The following is a 14883-nucleotide window of genomic DNA, read 5'->3' as shown; positions in this document are numbered from 1 at the left end:
AGCTGTTAAGCTCTAAGGTGCCACAAGTACTCCTTTTCTTTTTTTCATTAATCTATAATAACCCTTCCCCCACCCACCCCTTGCACGTTTGCCTCTGGTCTAAGTTCCTGCCCATAAGCCTCACATGTACTCGTATTTCTATTCCCCTGCAAAAGCTGTGTCCTTGGACTGTATCAATGCATTACTCACCGTCTGTCATTTCATCACTGCCAAAATCTTCCTGCAGCAGATAAACCTATGGCTGTGTCCCTAATGGGAGTTCTTACACTGGCCCCTTGTGTCACCACATAGACATGAACGTGGTTTCAGCATCTGCAAACAGCTGCAGCGAAGGAAGTGCAGATTCTTTGCATTCCACTTTCCTAGCATCCCACTTGCGTGCACCCTGTGGGCTTTGCAGTTAATATTCAGTATTAGGCCTGTGTGTTTTAAATCAACATAGTCTCTGGTTTTTTGCATTGTTGTCACACCAAACATTAACGAATGGAAGCATTTCACATCTTTGCCCAAACCTTTCTGAGATAACAACATTAAATGTCAGCGTTAAGAATTTAACAGTTCCCATCCACCTCACAACCCTGTGATCCAGCCTTGTCACATTTTGTTTAGCAGGACAGTCTTTGGTCTGCCATTGTCTATTTGAATGAGGCTGCAGGCTGTTTGCCTACAGGGTTGTGATGTACAAATGTCACAAAAGGACTTCGGAAGAACTGAAGTGGAGAGGTCCCAAATAATCCATCCCAGTTTTTACATGAGACGACTGCCCACCACCACCACTCCACCCTGTCAATCTAACTAGGAGTCCTATGTTAGCACAAATAATAATAGCCAAAGTGAGTGAGAATCCTCTGCTGATCCTGCCCCCTCCCCAGTGCTCTTCACTCCCATTCCCATCCTATCTGAGACGGGCAAGTCCGAAGACTCTCTAGTTCTTTGTCCCGAGGAGTGATGGGGTATCCAGGGCTGCTTGGCATTCCTCCCTTGGTGCGATCCCAGTGCTCTATCACTGACGTGCTTCATCAGAACTGAACCGAACTGCAGCACAAAGGAGAAAATCTGGGCTTAGGTATTAACATCCCACATTAATTTTTCTAGAAAGACTGTAACGAGATAAGCCTGGAGAGCCAACAAGTGCCAGCACTATTTAGGGAACATTATTGCTGGTCATTGGCGAGTGGACCAGACTACACATAGGTATTATGGAAGCCCTGGGTCAGAAGGATGCTCCCTCCATGTAGGAGGCAAAGGAATTTTTATTTTTCCTTTGAATTTATACTGCGGTTGCCAAGTCTTTATCCATATCTGTGGCCAGAAAATCTGCTAGCCCACCCACTCTCTCCGATGGGATCTCCCACACTGGATGGGGGTTGGCATTTCAGCCCTCACTCATGCTCTCTCCTCTTTCACCATCATTTTTATTATGTATTCTGGCAGCCCCTAGGAACCCTAGTCAAGGATCGGGGCCCTGTTGTGATAGGTGCTGTAGAGTGAAATAAAGAAGACAGCACAATTTTACAATACAAGTTGTCCATGCTGTAGGATCCATTAACAGTAGCCGAGAGAGGTTTGAGATGGTTCTTCCATGGATTTCAGCCCTGGAGCAGGTGTGGGAGTTAATAGGCTGTGAGAGAACAAGTGTCTTGTCGGAGAATTTAGCGGTAAAGGGGATCAGGGGCATGGCTGGCTTGGAGTAAAAAGGCCAGTTGTAATGAAGCCTGAGAAATCTTGAAGGAATTAGCTATTCGGTCCAGGTGGGCCATAGATTGCAGGTGGTAAGAGGAAGGATGGTCACGTGGCTAAGGCACTGGCTGAAGATTCAGGAGATCTGAGTTCTCGTCTTGGCCTTGCTACAGGATTCGTGAGTGACACTGGCTAAGTCAGTAATGTGAAAAGCAGCCAGGGTATAGGGTGCCTTGTTCTTGGGCATGCACCTTGGCCTAGTTTTCAGAGCAGCTGCAGCTTCTATCCGTGAGAGCCTCTGATGCTCAGCACCTCTGGAAACCAAGCCCTAGGTACGTTGCCAAATCTGTGGTCACTTCTAACGCTTTTACCTTCGTTTCTCTGCACCTCCCTATACCAGTGGAAAGGGGGAGAAGAATGATGCTTCTTTGCTGCCCCACAGGAGGGAGTCACCTTCTAGAGTGGGCATGCGAGGTTGCCACTCCCCACCCTCCCTCCAGTTCTCTACTGGGATTGCAGGTTTCCCTGCGTCCCAGTGGGGTGGTTTGGTGCGAAGTGTATTATATTTCATGTGCAGTGTGTTTTCACTGAACACGTCCAAGTAGCTAGTGATTAGAAATCAGGATGCCTGGGTTCTATTTTTAGCTCTTCTACTGACTTCTCCTGCAATCACAGACACACTTGACCACCCTGCGTTTTTCCGAGAAATGGGGATACTATGTAACCTCCCACCATTGGGGTGTTGGGAGGCTTAATTAATTAATGTTTGAGCTGAGCAGTAAAAGATGCTGAAGAAAAGCCGTTAATGATGAGACTAATTGCACTGTGACCAAGGGGTGAGGGAAAGAGGCTCCTGCATTATTTCAATCCGTGTCATTTAATGGAGCGTGGATTTCTTTTTGAAAGGTCTTTCCCTGCAATTCCTTTAAGTAGGTTCTCCTATAATTGGGTCAAAAGCTGATTTGCAAATAATCACCAGAGAGAAAAAAAAATGGAAGGATTTAAGACCAAGCTGTGCTTTTCATACTATTAATTGAAAACCTCTGGGAGATAATGTGTTCCTTCTCACATGTGAAACCTGTAGGCCGCTATTAAAGTCCCCCTTTTGGCCCTGCTTTTGAAGAAAGGGTCCCTGATGGGATTAAGGCTGCAGCGGGCACAGAGAACCTTCTTCAGTATTCTTTCTTCAGGTGTGAGTTGATTTAGAAAAGGGTCAGGAAGTTACGGGCTGGAATGGGAGCAGTCTCAGTGATGGGATGTGCAAGGCTGTGCAGGGTTCTCTCTGCTGCAGAGTTGCAAACACAGAGTCCTGCAAACTGGGATCATTTTAAATTCAAAAATAAATGGAAGCATTTCCTGACACATAATAACACTAAGAATTCCTAGCACCTTATCTAGCATTTGTCATCCACAGATCTCAAAAGTGTTTTACAAAGGAAGGAGAATTCATCATCCTTGTTTTACAGATGGGGAAACTGAGGCACACAGCAAGGTGAAGTGATTTGCACAAGGTCACCCCAGCAATCTAGGGGCACAGCTGGGACTAGAACCCAGGTGTCAGAGTCCCACTCTAGTGCATGCAGATATTTTCTCTTTATCTATCTATACAACCTCTCCTAGAGTGCAGGCAGTTATTCCAGTGTAAATGGACTTGTACCAGTATAGCTTATTCCCCTAAGGGAAGGGGACTACACTCTACCGGTATACACACACACTTATACTGGTATAATTACGCCCACGCTACGGTTGTGCTGGTGTGACTATCAATAAAACAGCGCACCCCTAACAGACAGAGTTATACTTTGTGCAGACCAGACCTTCAGCTACAATCCTGGGAGGGAATCTGTGCCCAGTGATGAGCCCCGCGCAGGGATAGGGTGACCAGATGTCCCGATTTTATAGAAACAGTCCCGATTTTGGGGCCTTTTTCTTATATAGGCTCCTATTACCCCCCCAGCCCCTGTCCTGATTTTTCACATTTGCTGTCTGGTCATCCTACACAGGGACCAGGTTGGGGGTGGCTTGTACTTCCCCTGACCTGGAACAGCTGTTCCGGCCCCTCTGGCAGTGCCTCCTAGCAGCAATAGCCCCACTGTGCCACCGTAGAATAACTGGGCCATTCCCCCTCCTCTCCCCGGCCAGTACCATCCCTGCGGCGGTGAGCAGCATGGAGTCGGCTGTGGCATTATGAGGTGACTTTATCACCATCATAAAGTGGCTGCAACACACCCAAGAATCCCCCACCCCTTCGACTCTTGGAATTCCTCCTGCCCTGCTGGTGTTTCCCATCAAATAGCACTGAATTCCTGTTTAAAAACAAACAAGACACATCAACTTCCTCCAGGCCAGGTGGACTTTGAAGGCTTCCAGATCAGGTGCTTGAGCACTGCACAGGCCTTACTTCATATATGAACACGCCCCACCACCGGAGTGGCCAATTTTTGTAATACTAGGTGTTAACCTGAAAGCCCCAGTTCCTGGAATCATGGGATTATCTGGGCCTCTCAGCTTTCCTTTAAACAAGAAAGTAAGTTTCTAGCCCTTATGGTGGCAGAAGCTTGAAAATACAGTCTCTACAGGTTTACAAACCAGGAGACATATATATATATTTAAAATCTCGTGATTTTGTAAGCCAGTCTCATAATTTTGGGGGGGTCTAGTGATTTTTTGACTACTTGGCCATGCCAATCCCCTGAAAGTTACTGGGAGTGGCACCGCACAGAGATCACTGTTGTTTGGTTTCCAGGAGGGTCAATCTCTTTGTCTTTGGATAATTGAACATTACAAATGAAACAGAGCAGGAAAGTTGCCCCCAGGCACAAACAAACTCATCAGGTACTTAACTAGATCACAAGCTGATACGTGTGTCTGATAGAAGGAGAACTGGGTGACTATTCGCAAAAAGAAAAGGAGGACTTGTGGCACCTTAGAGACTAACCAATTTATTTGAGCATGAGCTTTCGTGAGCTACAGCTCACTTCAGCGGATGCATATCGTGGAAACTGCAGAAGACATTATATACACAGAGACCATGAAACAATACCTCCTCCCACCCCACTCTCCTGCTGGTAATAGCTTATCTAAAGTGACCACTCTCCCTACAATGTGCATGATAATCAAGGTGGGCCATTTCCAGCACAAATCCAGGTTTTCTCACCCCCCACCCCCATACACACACAATCTCACTCTCCTGCTGGTAATAGTTCATCCAAAGTGACCACTCTCCCTACAATGTGTATGATAATCAAGGTGGGCCATTTCCAGCATAAATCCAAGTTTAACCAGAACGTCGGGGGGGGGGGAGGAAAAAACAAGGGGAAATAGGCTACCTTGCATAATGACTTAGCCACTCCCAGTCTCTATTTAAGCCTAAATTAATAGTATCCAATTTGCAAATGAATTCCAATTCAGCAGTTTCTCGCTGGAGTCTGGATTTGAAGTTTTTTTGTTTTAAGATAGCGACCTTCATGTCTGTGATTGCGTGACCAGAGAGATTGAAGTGTTCTCCAACTGGTTTATGAATGTTATAATTCTTGACATCTGATTTGTGTCCATTTATTCTTTTACGTAGAGACTGTCCAGTTTGACCAATGTAAATGGCAGAGGGGCATTGCTGGCACACGATGGCATATATCACATTGGTGGATGTGCAGGTGAACGAGCCTCTAATAGTGTGGCTGATGTTATTAGGCCCTATGATGGTGTCCCCTGAATAGATATGTGGGCACAGTTGGCAACGGGCTTTGTTGCAAGGAGAGGTTCCTGGGTTAGTGGTTCTGTTGTGTGGTGTGTGTGTGGTTGCTGGTGAGTATTTGCTTCAGGTTGGGGGGCTGTCTGTAGGCAAGGACTGGCCTGTCTCCCAAGATTTGTGAGAGTGTTGGGTCATCCTTCAGGATAGGTTGTAGATCCTTAATAATGCGTTGGAGGGGTTTTAGTTGGGGGCTGAAGGTGAGGGCTAGTGGCGTTCTGTTATTTTCTTTGTTAGGCCTGTCCTGTAGTAGGTGACTTCTGGGAACTCTTCTGGGGGGCGGAGGGTGAGAAAACCTGGATTTGTGCTGGAAATGGCCCAACTTGATGATCACTTTAGATAAGCTAGTACCAGCAGGAGAGTGAGTTTGTGTGTGTATCGGGGTGGGGGGGGTGAGAGAACCTGGATTTGTGCTGGAAATGGCCCACCTTGATTATCATGCACATTGTAGGGAGAGTGGTCACTTTGCATAAGCTATTACCAGCAGGAGAGTGAGTTTGTGGTGGGGGGGGGGGGGGGCGGAGGGTGAGAAAACCTGGATTTGTGCTGGAAATGGCCCAACTTGATTATCATACACATTGTAAGGAGAGTGATCACTTTAGATAAGCTATTACCAGCAGGAGAGTGGGGTGGGAGGAGGTATTGTTTCATGGTCTCTGTGTATATAATGTCTTCTGCAGTTTCCACAGTATGCATCCGCTGAAGTGAGCTGTAGCTCACGAAAGCTTATGCTCAAATAAATTGGTTAGTCTCTAAGGTGCCACAAGTACTCCTTTTCTTTTTGCGAACACAGACTAACAACGGCTGCTACTCTGAAACCTGTCATTATGGGTGACTATTGTATTCATGGAAAGAGGCCCAAGAGTCTGAGTACATTATAAGCAAAACTGGTTCAAAAAATAACAAAGAGTTTCTTTACTGTAAAACGGCCTAGCATTGAAACCCAGGACCCAGGAGTCCGCTTATGTAGGTTTTGCTCTTAACAGAGCTATCAAGTCAATTCAGATCAGATCCTGGAAGGTATTTAGCTATCTAACTCCTATTGAAATCAATAGGATTTAGGTGCCTAAAACTTCTGAGGCTCTGGGCCTTCATTTCTTAGGGCCCATTTTATAAAAGTGGGATGATAATACTGACCAATTTCCCACGCTGGCTGGGAGGCTCAATTCAGTACTGTTTGTAAAGTGCTTTAAGATCCCAGATGAAAAGGGCTAAGATCACATGAAGTCTTAGCATGGGAAAAAAGCCCCCTCCGGTGACCCTGGCACAAGCGGACTGTGCACTCAGAATCCTGTGCAGCTGTGGCCCGATCGGTCCCAGGATATTCGAGGGACATGATTGGGGAAGGTCTTTTTTTTTTTTAATTGGACCCTCTTCAGAATCTCTGAGTTTTACTGTAAAAGAGAAAAAGCAGCTTACACTCTCCAAAATACATTGTTAATTTTTTAAAATCCAAGATGCCCAAGTGTCCCGTCCCCATTCCCTGCTCTTCTCCCCCCCCCCCCCAAAATTAGTCTGGTCATGAAAAGAAAAGGAGGACTTGTGGCACCTTAGAGACTAACAAATTTATTTGAGCATAAGCTTTCGTTTTCTTTTTGCGGATACAGACTAACACGGCTGCTACTCTGAAATCTGGTCATGAACACATCAGAGCCATTTAAAGTCCATTCATCGCTGCCCTGATCCTTGTGCAGTCACTGACAACACGTGTAAAATGCTCCCAGCCTGGAGCGGTAGCATCTCACATGCACCGTGCACTGCTCTAGTTGCAGACACAACGGTGATCTGGGCTCTTGGGGGTTTCTCCACAAAGTCCAGCTGGCAGTTGGAGGCACCAGGTTGTGTTTGGGAGCGGGGACGGGTGATGGGGTGGAGGTGGGGGGAGTTTTGTGCTGGGTATTGCAGCTGCAAACAACGATGAAGTATTCAGATATGAAAGTGAACTTTTTTTGGAGCAAAAATAGCTGTTGTCACATTGAAGCTGCAAGCAGAAAAGAGCTGGTTACTTTACTTCTAAATGTTGCTCTTTTGCTCTCAGACTGAGTCATCTGCCCTGCCCCTCCCCCAGCTCCTGACTCCCTAGTGGCTTAACACTGACCCCAATCTTTGGAATAAGACTAGAGTGAAAGGGCCTGATCCAGAGCCTTTTGAAGTAGATGAAATGACCCCCAGGACTCCAGTGGGCTCTGGATCAGGGCCTAAATGAGACAAACTCCATCCTGGTGATTTTCCTTCTAGGCTTTGCTCTTTCTTTTAGTCCAGTCTAGCAGAGGGGCTGAGTGAGTCTGTGCTGTCTCTGCATTTCTATAGGCAGACTCCTGAGGTGTTGGCTATTACTCCACTTTAATTCTAGCAACCTCTCATTGACTTCAGTAGGATTTCACCCCAGCAGGGACAGATTAAACACAGAGTAAACCCCGATGAGCTTTAATCTGGTAGGAGTCCTGTCACCAATGCATTGAATTGCAGATGACATTGACCCAGGAAAGTTTTCAAAAGTGACCAGGGGATTTAGGAGCACAGGCCCCTTTGACTATCAGTGAGACCTGTGCTCCTAAATCTCAGAGGTGTAATGAGTCATTCAAATTATTCCCTCCACTGTGCATCAGTTTTCACTCACCCGTATGGAATTTCATCCGCTATGGTGCTGCCCAGGCACCTAGCTATCAGGTCCCCATGGTCTTCTCTAGTCACAACTAACCACCTGTTGTTCTTCTGAATATGTTGTTTACAGCCTTCTCCAGACAATTAATAAATACACTAACCTCAGACTGGATATGGAACATTTCACCATGATCAAAATCTATTCTTATTCTCAGTTTTCTCTCTCAGCCCAGGACTGGACTTAACCTCACCTCTCTTAATAAGTGCTCGATTCGGAGGGGATGTAACCATTTCAGATAGCAAGGGATTTTGCATTAGTGAGGTTGTACTGTAATGCAAACACTCATATTCTCTGTGTATATATAAAGTCTGCTGCAGTTTCCACGGGATGCATCCGATGAGGTGAGCTGTAGCTCACGAAAGCTCATGCTCAAATAAATTGGTTAGTCTCTGAGGTGCCACAAGTCCTCCTTTTCTTACTGTGACAAGAGAGAGTTCAGAGTCGTGTGTGGCCTTGTCCGGAAGCTCAGGAGCAATGCAAGTTTCCCCTTTAGCATTCTACTACAAGAGCTCATACAGGGCCTTGTGCAGGCAACGAATGGGGTTTATTGCCATATAAAGCCAAGTCTATCCCCAGCCTCTTGTAGGCCATGCCCTAAGAGAGGCCCCTGTCCTGTACGCGGCCATCTCACTACAGCCCAGCCGGTGGCATGCAAAGATTACTACCAACGAATACGTTTGTTACCCTGTCGGCCTCTCTCCACACAGTGTGCGATTGCGTCACCTGCTTATTGTGTCTTGTCCTCAAGGTGCAAGCTCCTCAGGCCAGGGCCTCTCCGTTACTAAGGGCAAGTCTACACTGAAAACGCTGCCTTGGTCCACCGTAGCGCTTTAATGCAGACGCTTTAAGCCGCTGGGAGAGAGCGCTCCTGGCAGCGTAGTTAATCCACCTCCCCACGAGGCGGGAGCTGTGTTGACAGGGGAAGCTTTCCTGCTGCCACAGCGCTGTTTACACAGGGCGTGAGGTCGGTATAACTACATCGCTCAGATGCAAGGATTTTTCACACCCCTGAGCGATGGGGTTATCCCCATATAGGGCTGTAGACCAGTCCTAAATATGTGCCCCATGCCTGTGCACAGAAAGATCCCAGTCACATTCATGTCCCAAGGCACCAGCACAATACAGATATTCCTAGTCCAATGATTGTGGTTCTGTTGCAACTAACACAAAATATTAAAAGTAAGAATACCCAGGTGACGGGGAGGCCAAAGGGATGCAGAGCCCAGCTAGCAAACAAGCAGTTGTTTGGCTTATTTTTCAGTTTTCCTATCCCAACCTCTCCTTCCATATTTAAAGCAACCCCTCAAGACACCATATATAATTAATAAAATATATAGTTATTTATTTATGAACATGCCGACTTCCAGAAAGTGCCTGCTATAAAGCACCAAGTGCAACATGTATATATTCAGTATAAGTCCAGCTACAGCAGCTGCTCTGGATCTATCCAGCATAAACATGAGGCAAAGATTATATAACAGACCTGCTGTCTCACTCTCCCTCTCTCTCACACGCACATCAAGGTAGTCTCTGAACATTCATGAGTCAGTGTGATCAAAAAAGTGATCCAGTTTAAAAAAATAAAAGGGATGAGATAAGCCTCTTCTGGCAGAAGAGTCAAAGAGTCCCATGCAAAGTGAACAAGAGAAGCCAGTGATGGACGAGGCCCGGTGCAAAGAGATACTTTAATCATCGTTTTGTGACTCGTTCCACATGGTTGATTCTGTTTCTGCACAGGGCTTGAATCGTGGCGCTGTTCTTTGTATCCAACCTGAAACTTGCAAGCAGGTTTTCAGCAAGGGAGTTTGCCACCAGAACCCATTCCAACCTTGCCCTGAAGGACTTCCAACAGGGAAGTGTCAACGCTGCTTATTGTACTGCTCACTCAGACTGAACTCCACCCTTGTGCAGCGGGCCAGCACAAAGCATCTACACTCCTTCAATCCCATACCAGTGGGCTTAGGCTAGGCAAGCTCAGGTAGAGGACGTGAAAGGGCAAGTCAGATGTAAGCAATGCCTAGGCCTAGTGCTAGCCCTCTTCCCAGGGGTAACTTTCACCCTGAGGGCACAAACCTCTTGGAGAACTTAAGGCCAAATCATGGCCCCATGAAAGTCAGTGGCAAAATTCCCAAAGATTTCTATGGGATCATGATTAAGGTCTAGCTCAGTTCTAGGGCACCTCAGAATGTAACAATTCGATTCTGAATGTGAGAGTATATTGCTTCTAAATGGAAACATTCATTCAAAGCTGCGGGAGACTCTGTTTGGGCACCTTTATGTCCCAGCTGGGAGGCTTTGTGGTCATTACAATCACTGAAGAGGAGAATGTTCCTTTTTGGTCTCTGTCCCACTAAGCTGTCTCAGTGGATATTGGTCCATGAATAGAAACATTGTCCAAAACTGCAAGAGAGCTACTGATCAACTGCAGATACTTCAGGTTCAGTGCAGTCCAGTAGCGATGTCCCCAGGTGGATTGCTGAAGTCTCAGGCTGGAGATGTGCAGGGGTAAATTAAGGCAGGATTCTTGGATCCAGTCCCCCCGTTCCAAAAGGGGACCAGAGAGTCAGAGCAACAGGCTGATTGCTGCCAGCAGTCTGATGAGGTGGGAGAAACAGATGAGTCTTTGCAGGAGCCAGTAAGGACAGTCTGTCTGGGGGAGGCAATCTCTCTCTAGAGGGCCCATTTGGTCTGAAAGCACCCTGGACAGCAAAACAGATTGGGCCATGACACAGCACACTGGGGTCTTCTACATGTGACATGGGATTGTCCCACATTGGGGTTTGTTCTGCTCCTGATGAATTGAATCTTCATTCATTTCTTTACAGATCAGAGCTCTTACACTTGTGCGGAGCTGCCTGTGGTTCAGGAGGCCAATCTACCAGCACTGGTGCTGTCATGGACTAGATGGGTGAGTAGTCGTGGAACAGGAGTTCTGCAAGCCAAGGTGGGGTGCTACCTGGGGCCCCACAAGAACTGAACCCTTCTAAGGAAGGGTGCTATGGAAAGTCCCCAAGTGCAAGCCTAGAGTGGATGCATTTCCCTATGGGTGCTCTCCCTCCAAGTTTCCCCCAGGTGACACGGGTGCTGACGTAAAGGCGGGTGGGTCAAGCACAACTTTCCATTTCCCAAAAGGGCCCAGGAAAGGCAGTTGCTGAGTGGGATCCACCCAGGTCCCAGATCAGAGTGCTGTGGAGGGGGAAGCTGCTCCTTCTCACAGGTCCCAGCTGAAGTGGGTGCGCCTCCCTCCCACCCACCCAGGATGGTTCCCCTCACTATAACAAGGTGCCCCCCAGCACAGGGGTCCTGCCCTCCCACCCACCCACCCGGGATGGGGCCCCTCACAAGGACAAGGTGCTCCCCCCAGCACAGGGGTCCTCACCTCCCTCCCACCCACCCGGGATGGGGCCCCTCGCGAGGAGAAGGTGCCCCCCCCGGCACAGGGGTCCTCCCCACCCAGGATGGGGCCCCTCGCGAGGAGGCGGTGCCCCCCCCCGGCACAGGGGTCCTCCCCACCCAGGATGGGGCCCCTCGCGAGGAGGCGGTGCCCCCCCCCGGCACAGGGGTCCTCCCCACCCAGGATGGGGCCCCTCGCGAGGAGGCGGTGCCCCCCCCCGGCACAGGGGTCCTCCCCACCCAGGATGGGGCCCCTCGCGAGGAGGCGGTGCCCCCCCCCCCGGCACAGGGGTCCTCCCCACCCAGGATGGGGCCCCTCGCGAGGAGGCGGTGCCCCCCCCCCGGCACAGGGGTCCTCCCCACCCAGGATGGGGCCCCTCGCGAGGAGGCGGTGCCCCCCCCCCGGCACAGGGGTCCTCCCCACCCAGGATGGGGCCCCTCGCGAGGAGGCGGTGCCCCCCCCGGCACAGGGGTCCTCCCCACCCAGGATGGGGCCCCTCGCGAGGAGGCGGTGCCCCCCCCGGCACAGGGGTCCTCCCCACCCAGGATGGGGCCCCTCGCGAGGAGGCGGTGCCCCCCCCGGCACAGGGGTCCTCCCCACCCAGGATGGGGCCCCTCGCGAGGAGACGGTGCCCCCCCCCGGCACAGGGGTCCTCCCCACCCAGGATGGGGCCCCTCGCGAGGAGGCGGTGCCCCCCCCCGGCACAGGGGTCCTCCCCTCACACCCACCCAGGATGGGGCCCCTCGCGAGGAGGCGGTGCCCCCCCCGGCACAGGGGTCCTCCCCACCCAGGATGGGGCCCCTCGCAAGGAGACGGTGCCCCCCCCGGCACAGGGGTCCTCCCCACCCAGGATGGGGCCCCTCGCGAGGAGGCGGTGCCCCCCCCGGCACAGGGGTCCTCCCCTCACACCCACCCAGGATGGGGCCCCTCGCGAGGAGAAGGTGCTCCCCCCGGTACAGGGGTCCTCCCCACCCAGGATGGGGCCCCTCGCAAGGAGACGGTGCCCCCCCCCGGCACAGGGGTCCTCCCCACCCAGGATGGGGCCCCTCGCGAGGAGGCGGTGCCCCCCCCCGGCACAGGGGTCCTCCCCTCACACCCACCCAGGATGGGGCCCCTCGCGAGGAGAAGGTGCTCCCCCCGGTACAGGGGTCCTCCCCACCCAGGATGGGGCCCCTCGCAAGGAGACGGTGCCCCCCCCCGGCACAGGGGTCCTCCCCACCCAGGATGGGGCCCCTCGCGAGGAGGCGGTGCCCCCCCGCCGCTCTCAGGCCGGGGGCTGCCCCGGCGGGCTCCTCTTGAAGGGGGACTCGGGCGGCTCCGGGGCGGCGCCCCCCCGGCCGCGGCGCAGCCGGCCGGCCGCCCAGGGCACGCAGCCGCCCAGCGCCGAGGCCAGCAGGGCGGGCGGCCGCGCCTTCCGGGAGCGCCGCAGGCTCTTCTTGAGGCGCTGCCCGTGGGCGGCCAGGCGGAGCTGGGCCTGGCCGGCGCCGCTGCCCAGCCGGGCCAGGCTCTCGGCGCGGCCGGCCAGGCGCAGCTCGGCCTGCACCAGGACGCGGTGCAGCTGCTGCACCCGGCTCTCCAGCTCCAGCACCAGCCGCCGCCGGGCCTCCGCCTCCAGCAGCCGCCGCCGGGCCTCGGCCAGCTCCAGCCCGGGCAGCGCCGAGCCGCCCGCCGCCGCCGCCGCCTGCGCCCGCGGCCGGGGCTTGCCCGCGCCGGCGCTGCCGGGCATCGGGGGCTCCTGCTGCTCCCCGCTGCCTTCCCCTGCGGCTGCTCGCTTCGGCCGGGGGGCCCCGGCCAGCATGAGCCCGCCGCTGTGGCAGCGGCGCCGGGCGCCGGCAGCCCTTATAAGGGGCCGGGGGGCTGGCGCGGAGCTGAGAGATGCTTCCCCGAGCCAGTCACCGGAGCCGCAGCGCCCCCGCCCCGCCGCCCCACCCGCCGCCAGGTGCCTTCCCCTTCCCAGCCCCCTCGCACCCCTGGTCCACTAGCTTCCCCTCTTCTCTGCAGCCCGTTCCCAGCCCCCCTCGCTCTCAGGAATAAACTCCACGTGAAGGAAGGAATTTACAAACTGGGTTCAGAAGAAAATTAGACAAGTTCCGCGGGGGAGGGGGGATATCATCAGTGGCTATTAGCCAAGATGCTCAGGGAGGCAACCGCATGCTCAGGATGGCCTGAAACCGCTGATTCTCAGAAGCTGGGGCTGGACAACAGGGGATGGATCACTTGATAACTGCCCTGTTCTGTTCCTTCCTGCTGAAGCATCTGGTACCGGCCGCTGTCGGAAGACAGGATACTGGGCTAGGTGGACCGTAGGTCTGACCCATTTTGGCCATTCTTATATTTGTATGAATTCTGAGCACAAACACGGCTTAAGCAGCCCTCACGACGCTCCCCAAAACCTCAGCCCCACACACCCCATACCCTGACCTAGACCCACAGGCTCTATGCAGGCATACACCCCTTCCTCAAACACACATCCTTACCCAAGCATACACACCCTCCCCATACACACACACCCTGTACAGGTGTACACCCCTTCCATAAATACCTCTGTATCCATACACGTCCCTTCCCCGGACATCCCCCCACCCATTCCCCAAACCCACACTCTCCTCAAATGCAACACTCTCCTCACACACTCACACTGTTGTATTCTCTTCTGTTCAGGCCATGCCCATCACCTTGGCGTCTGAGGGCACTAGCCTTCCCCCAAACCTCCCAGACACACACTCCTTTTTCCCCACACAGCTCTGCTTGACATTGAATACTCTGCCCTAAGTAATGACTTTGTGTTCCTGGAATGGTGATGATTATTGTCGTTTAACTCTGTGGGTATCATCAGTAAATAGACTGAAGGGAAGTGAGGTGGGCAGGGAGCTGACTAGAGACTATCTTGTGAGGCACCTAGACACATCTGATATGCCTTCAGAGCTCTGCTGAGATGAATATATACAGCTTAAAATCATCTCTATTTACCAGCCTAGCCATGAGAAGAATTCTTTACATTTGACATTGTTTTTGGTGCATTTATTCTACAAACCTCCTCCATTCTTCTCCCCTCGTGAGATTCTTGGGTGCGGTAGGGCCTCAAAGGGCTTAATAGAATAGGGATTTCTTTCCAGGATTTAGTGAGACAGTTAACGAAGATTCTGGGGCTGATGGTTTTTTTCTCTGCAGTTTGCAGAATTCAGGTGTCTGAGCGTCTTGCCATGCTACCGGAAAGAACAAATGGAGAGGCTACCACAAGCCTGATTCAGTTTCTCCCAGGCCTGTAGCTTCAGGCATCCTCAGTTCCAGTGTTTGAGTTTAGCCATTGGAAGGTAGAGAGAAGTTGATCCCTTTGCAGCTTCCTCAGGGAAATGTTTTGCTAAATCTATACGGGCTGTGGATCACAAAGGCAAA

The 14883-nt window shown here is 51.7% G+C and overlaps 1 protein-coding gene across 1 annotated transcript; it reads right to left on the bottom strand.

Moving 5' to 3' along the window:
* Positions 1-12698: 12698 nt before the first annotated feature.
* TRNP1 (TMF1 regulated nuclear protein 1) lies at positions 12699-13364 on the bottom strand. The gene has a single exon (XM_073317251.1). It carries the CDS (start codon positions 13283-13285, stop codon positions 12752-12754), a length of 534 nt encoding a protein of 177 aa, XP_073173352.1. The 5' UTR covers positions 13286-13364; the 3' UTR covers positions 12699-12751.
* Between the last annotated feature and the right edge of the window lie 1519 nt (positions 13365-14883).

Source organism: Lepidochelys kempii, chromosome 19 (assembly GCF_965140265.1).
Source record: "Lepidochelys kempii isolate rLepKem1 chromosome 19, rLepKem1.hap2, whole genome shotgun sequence".
Classification (NCBI taxonomy): domain Eukaryota; kingdom Metazoa; phylum Chordata; order Testudines; family Cheloniidae; genus Lepidochelys; species Lepidochelys kempii.
Note: the sequence above shows the minus strand (reverse complement) of the source record. Positions and strands in the feature narration are given on the sequence as shown.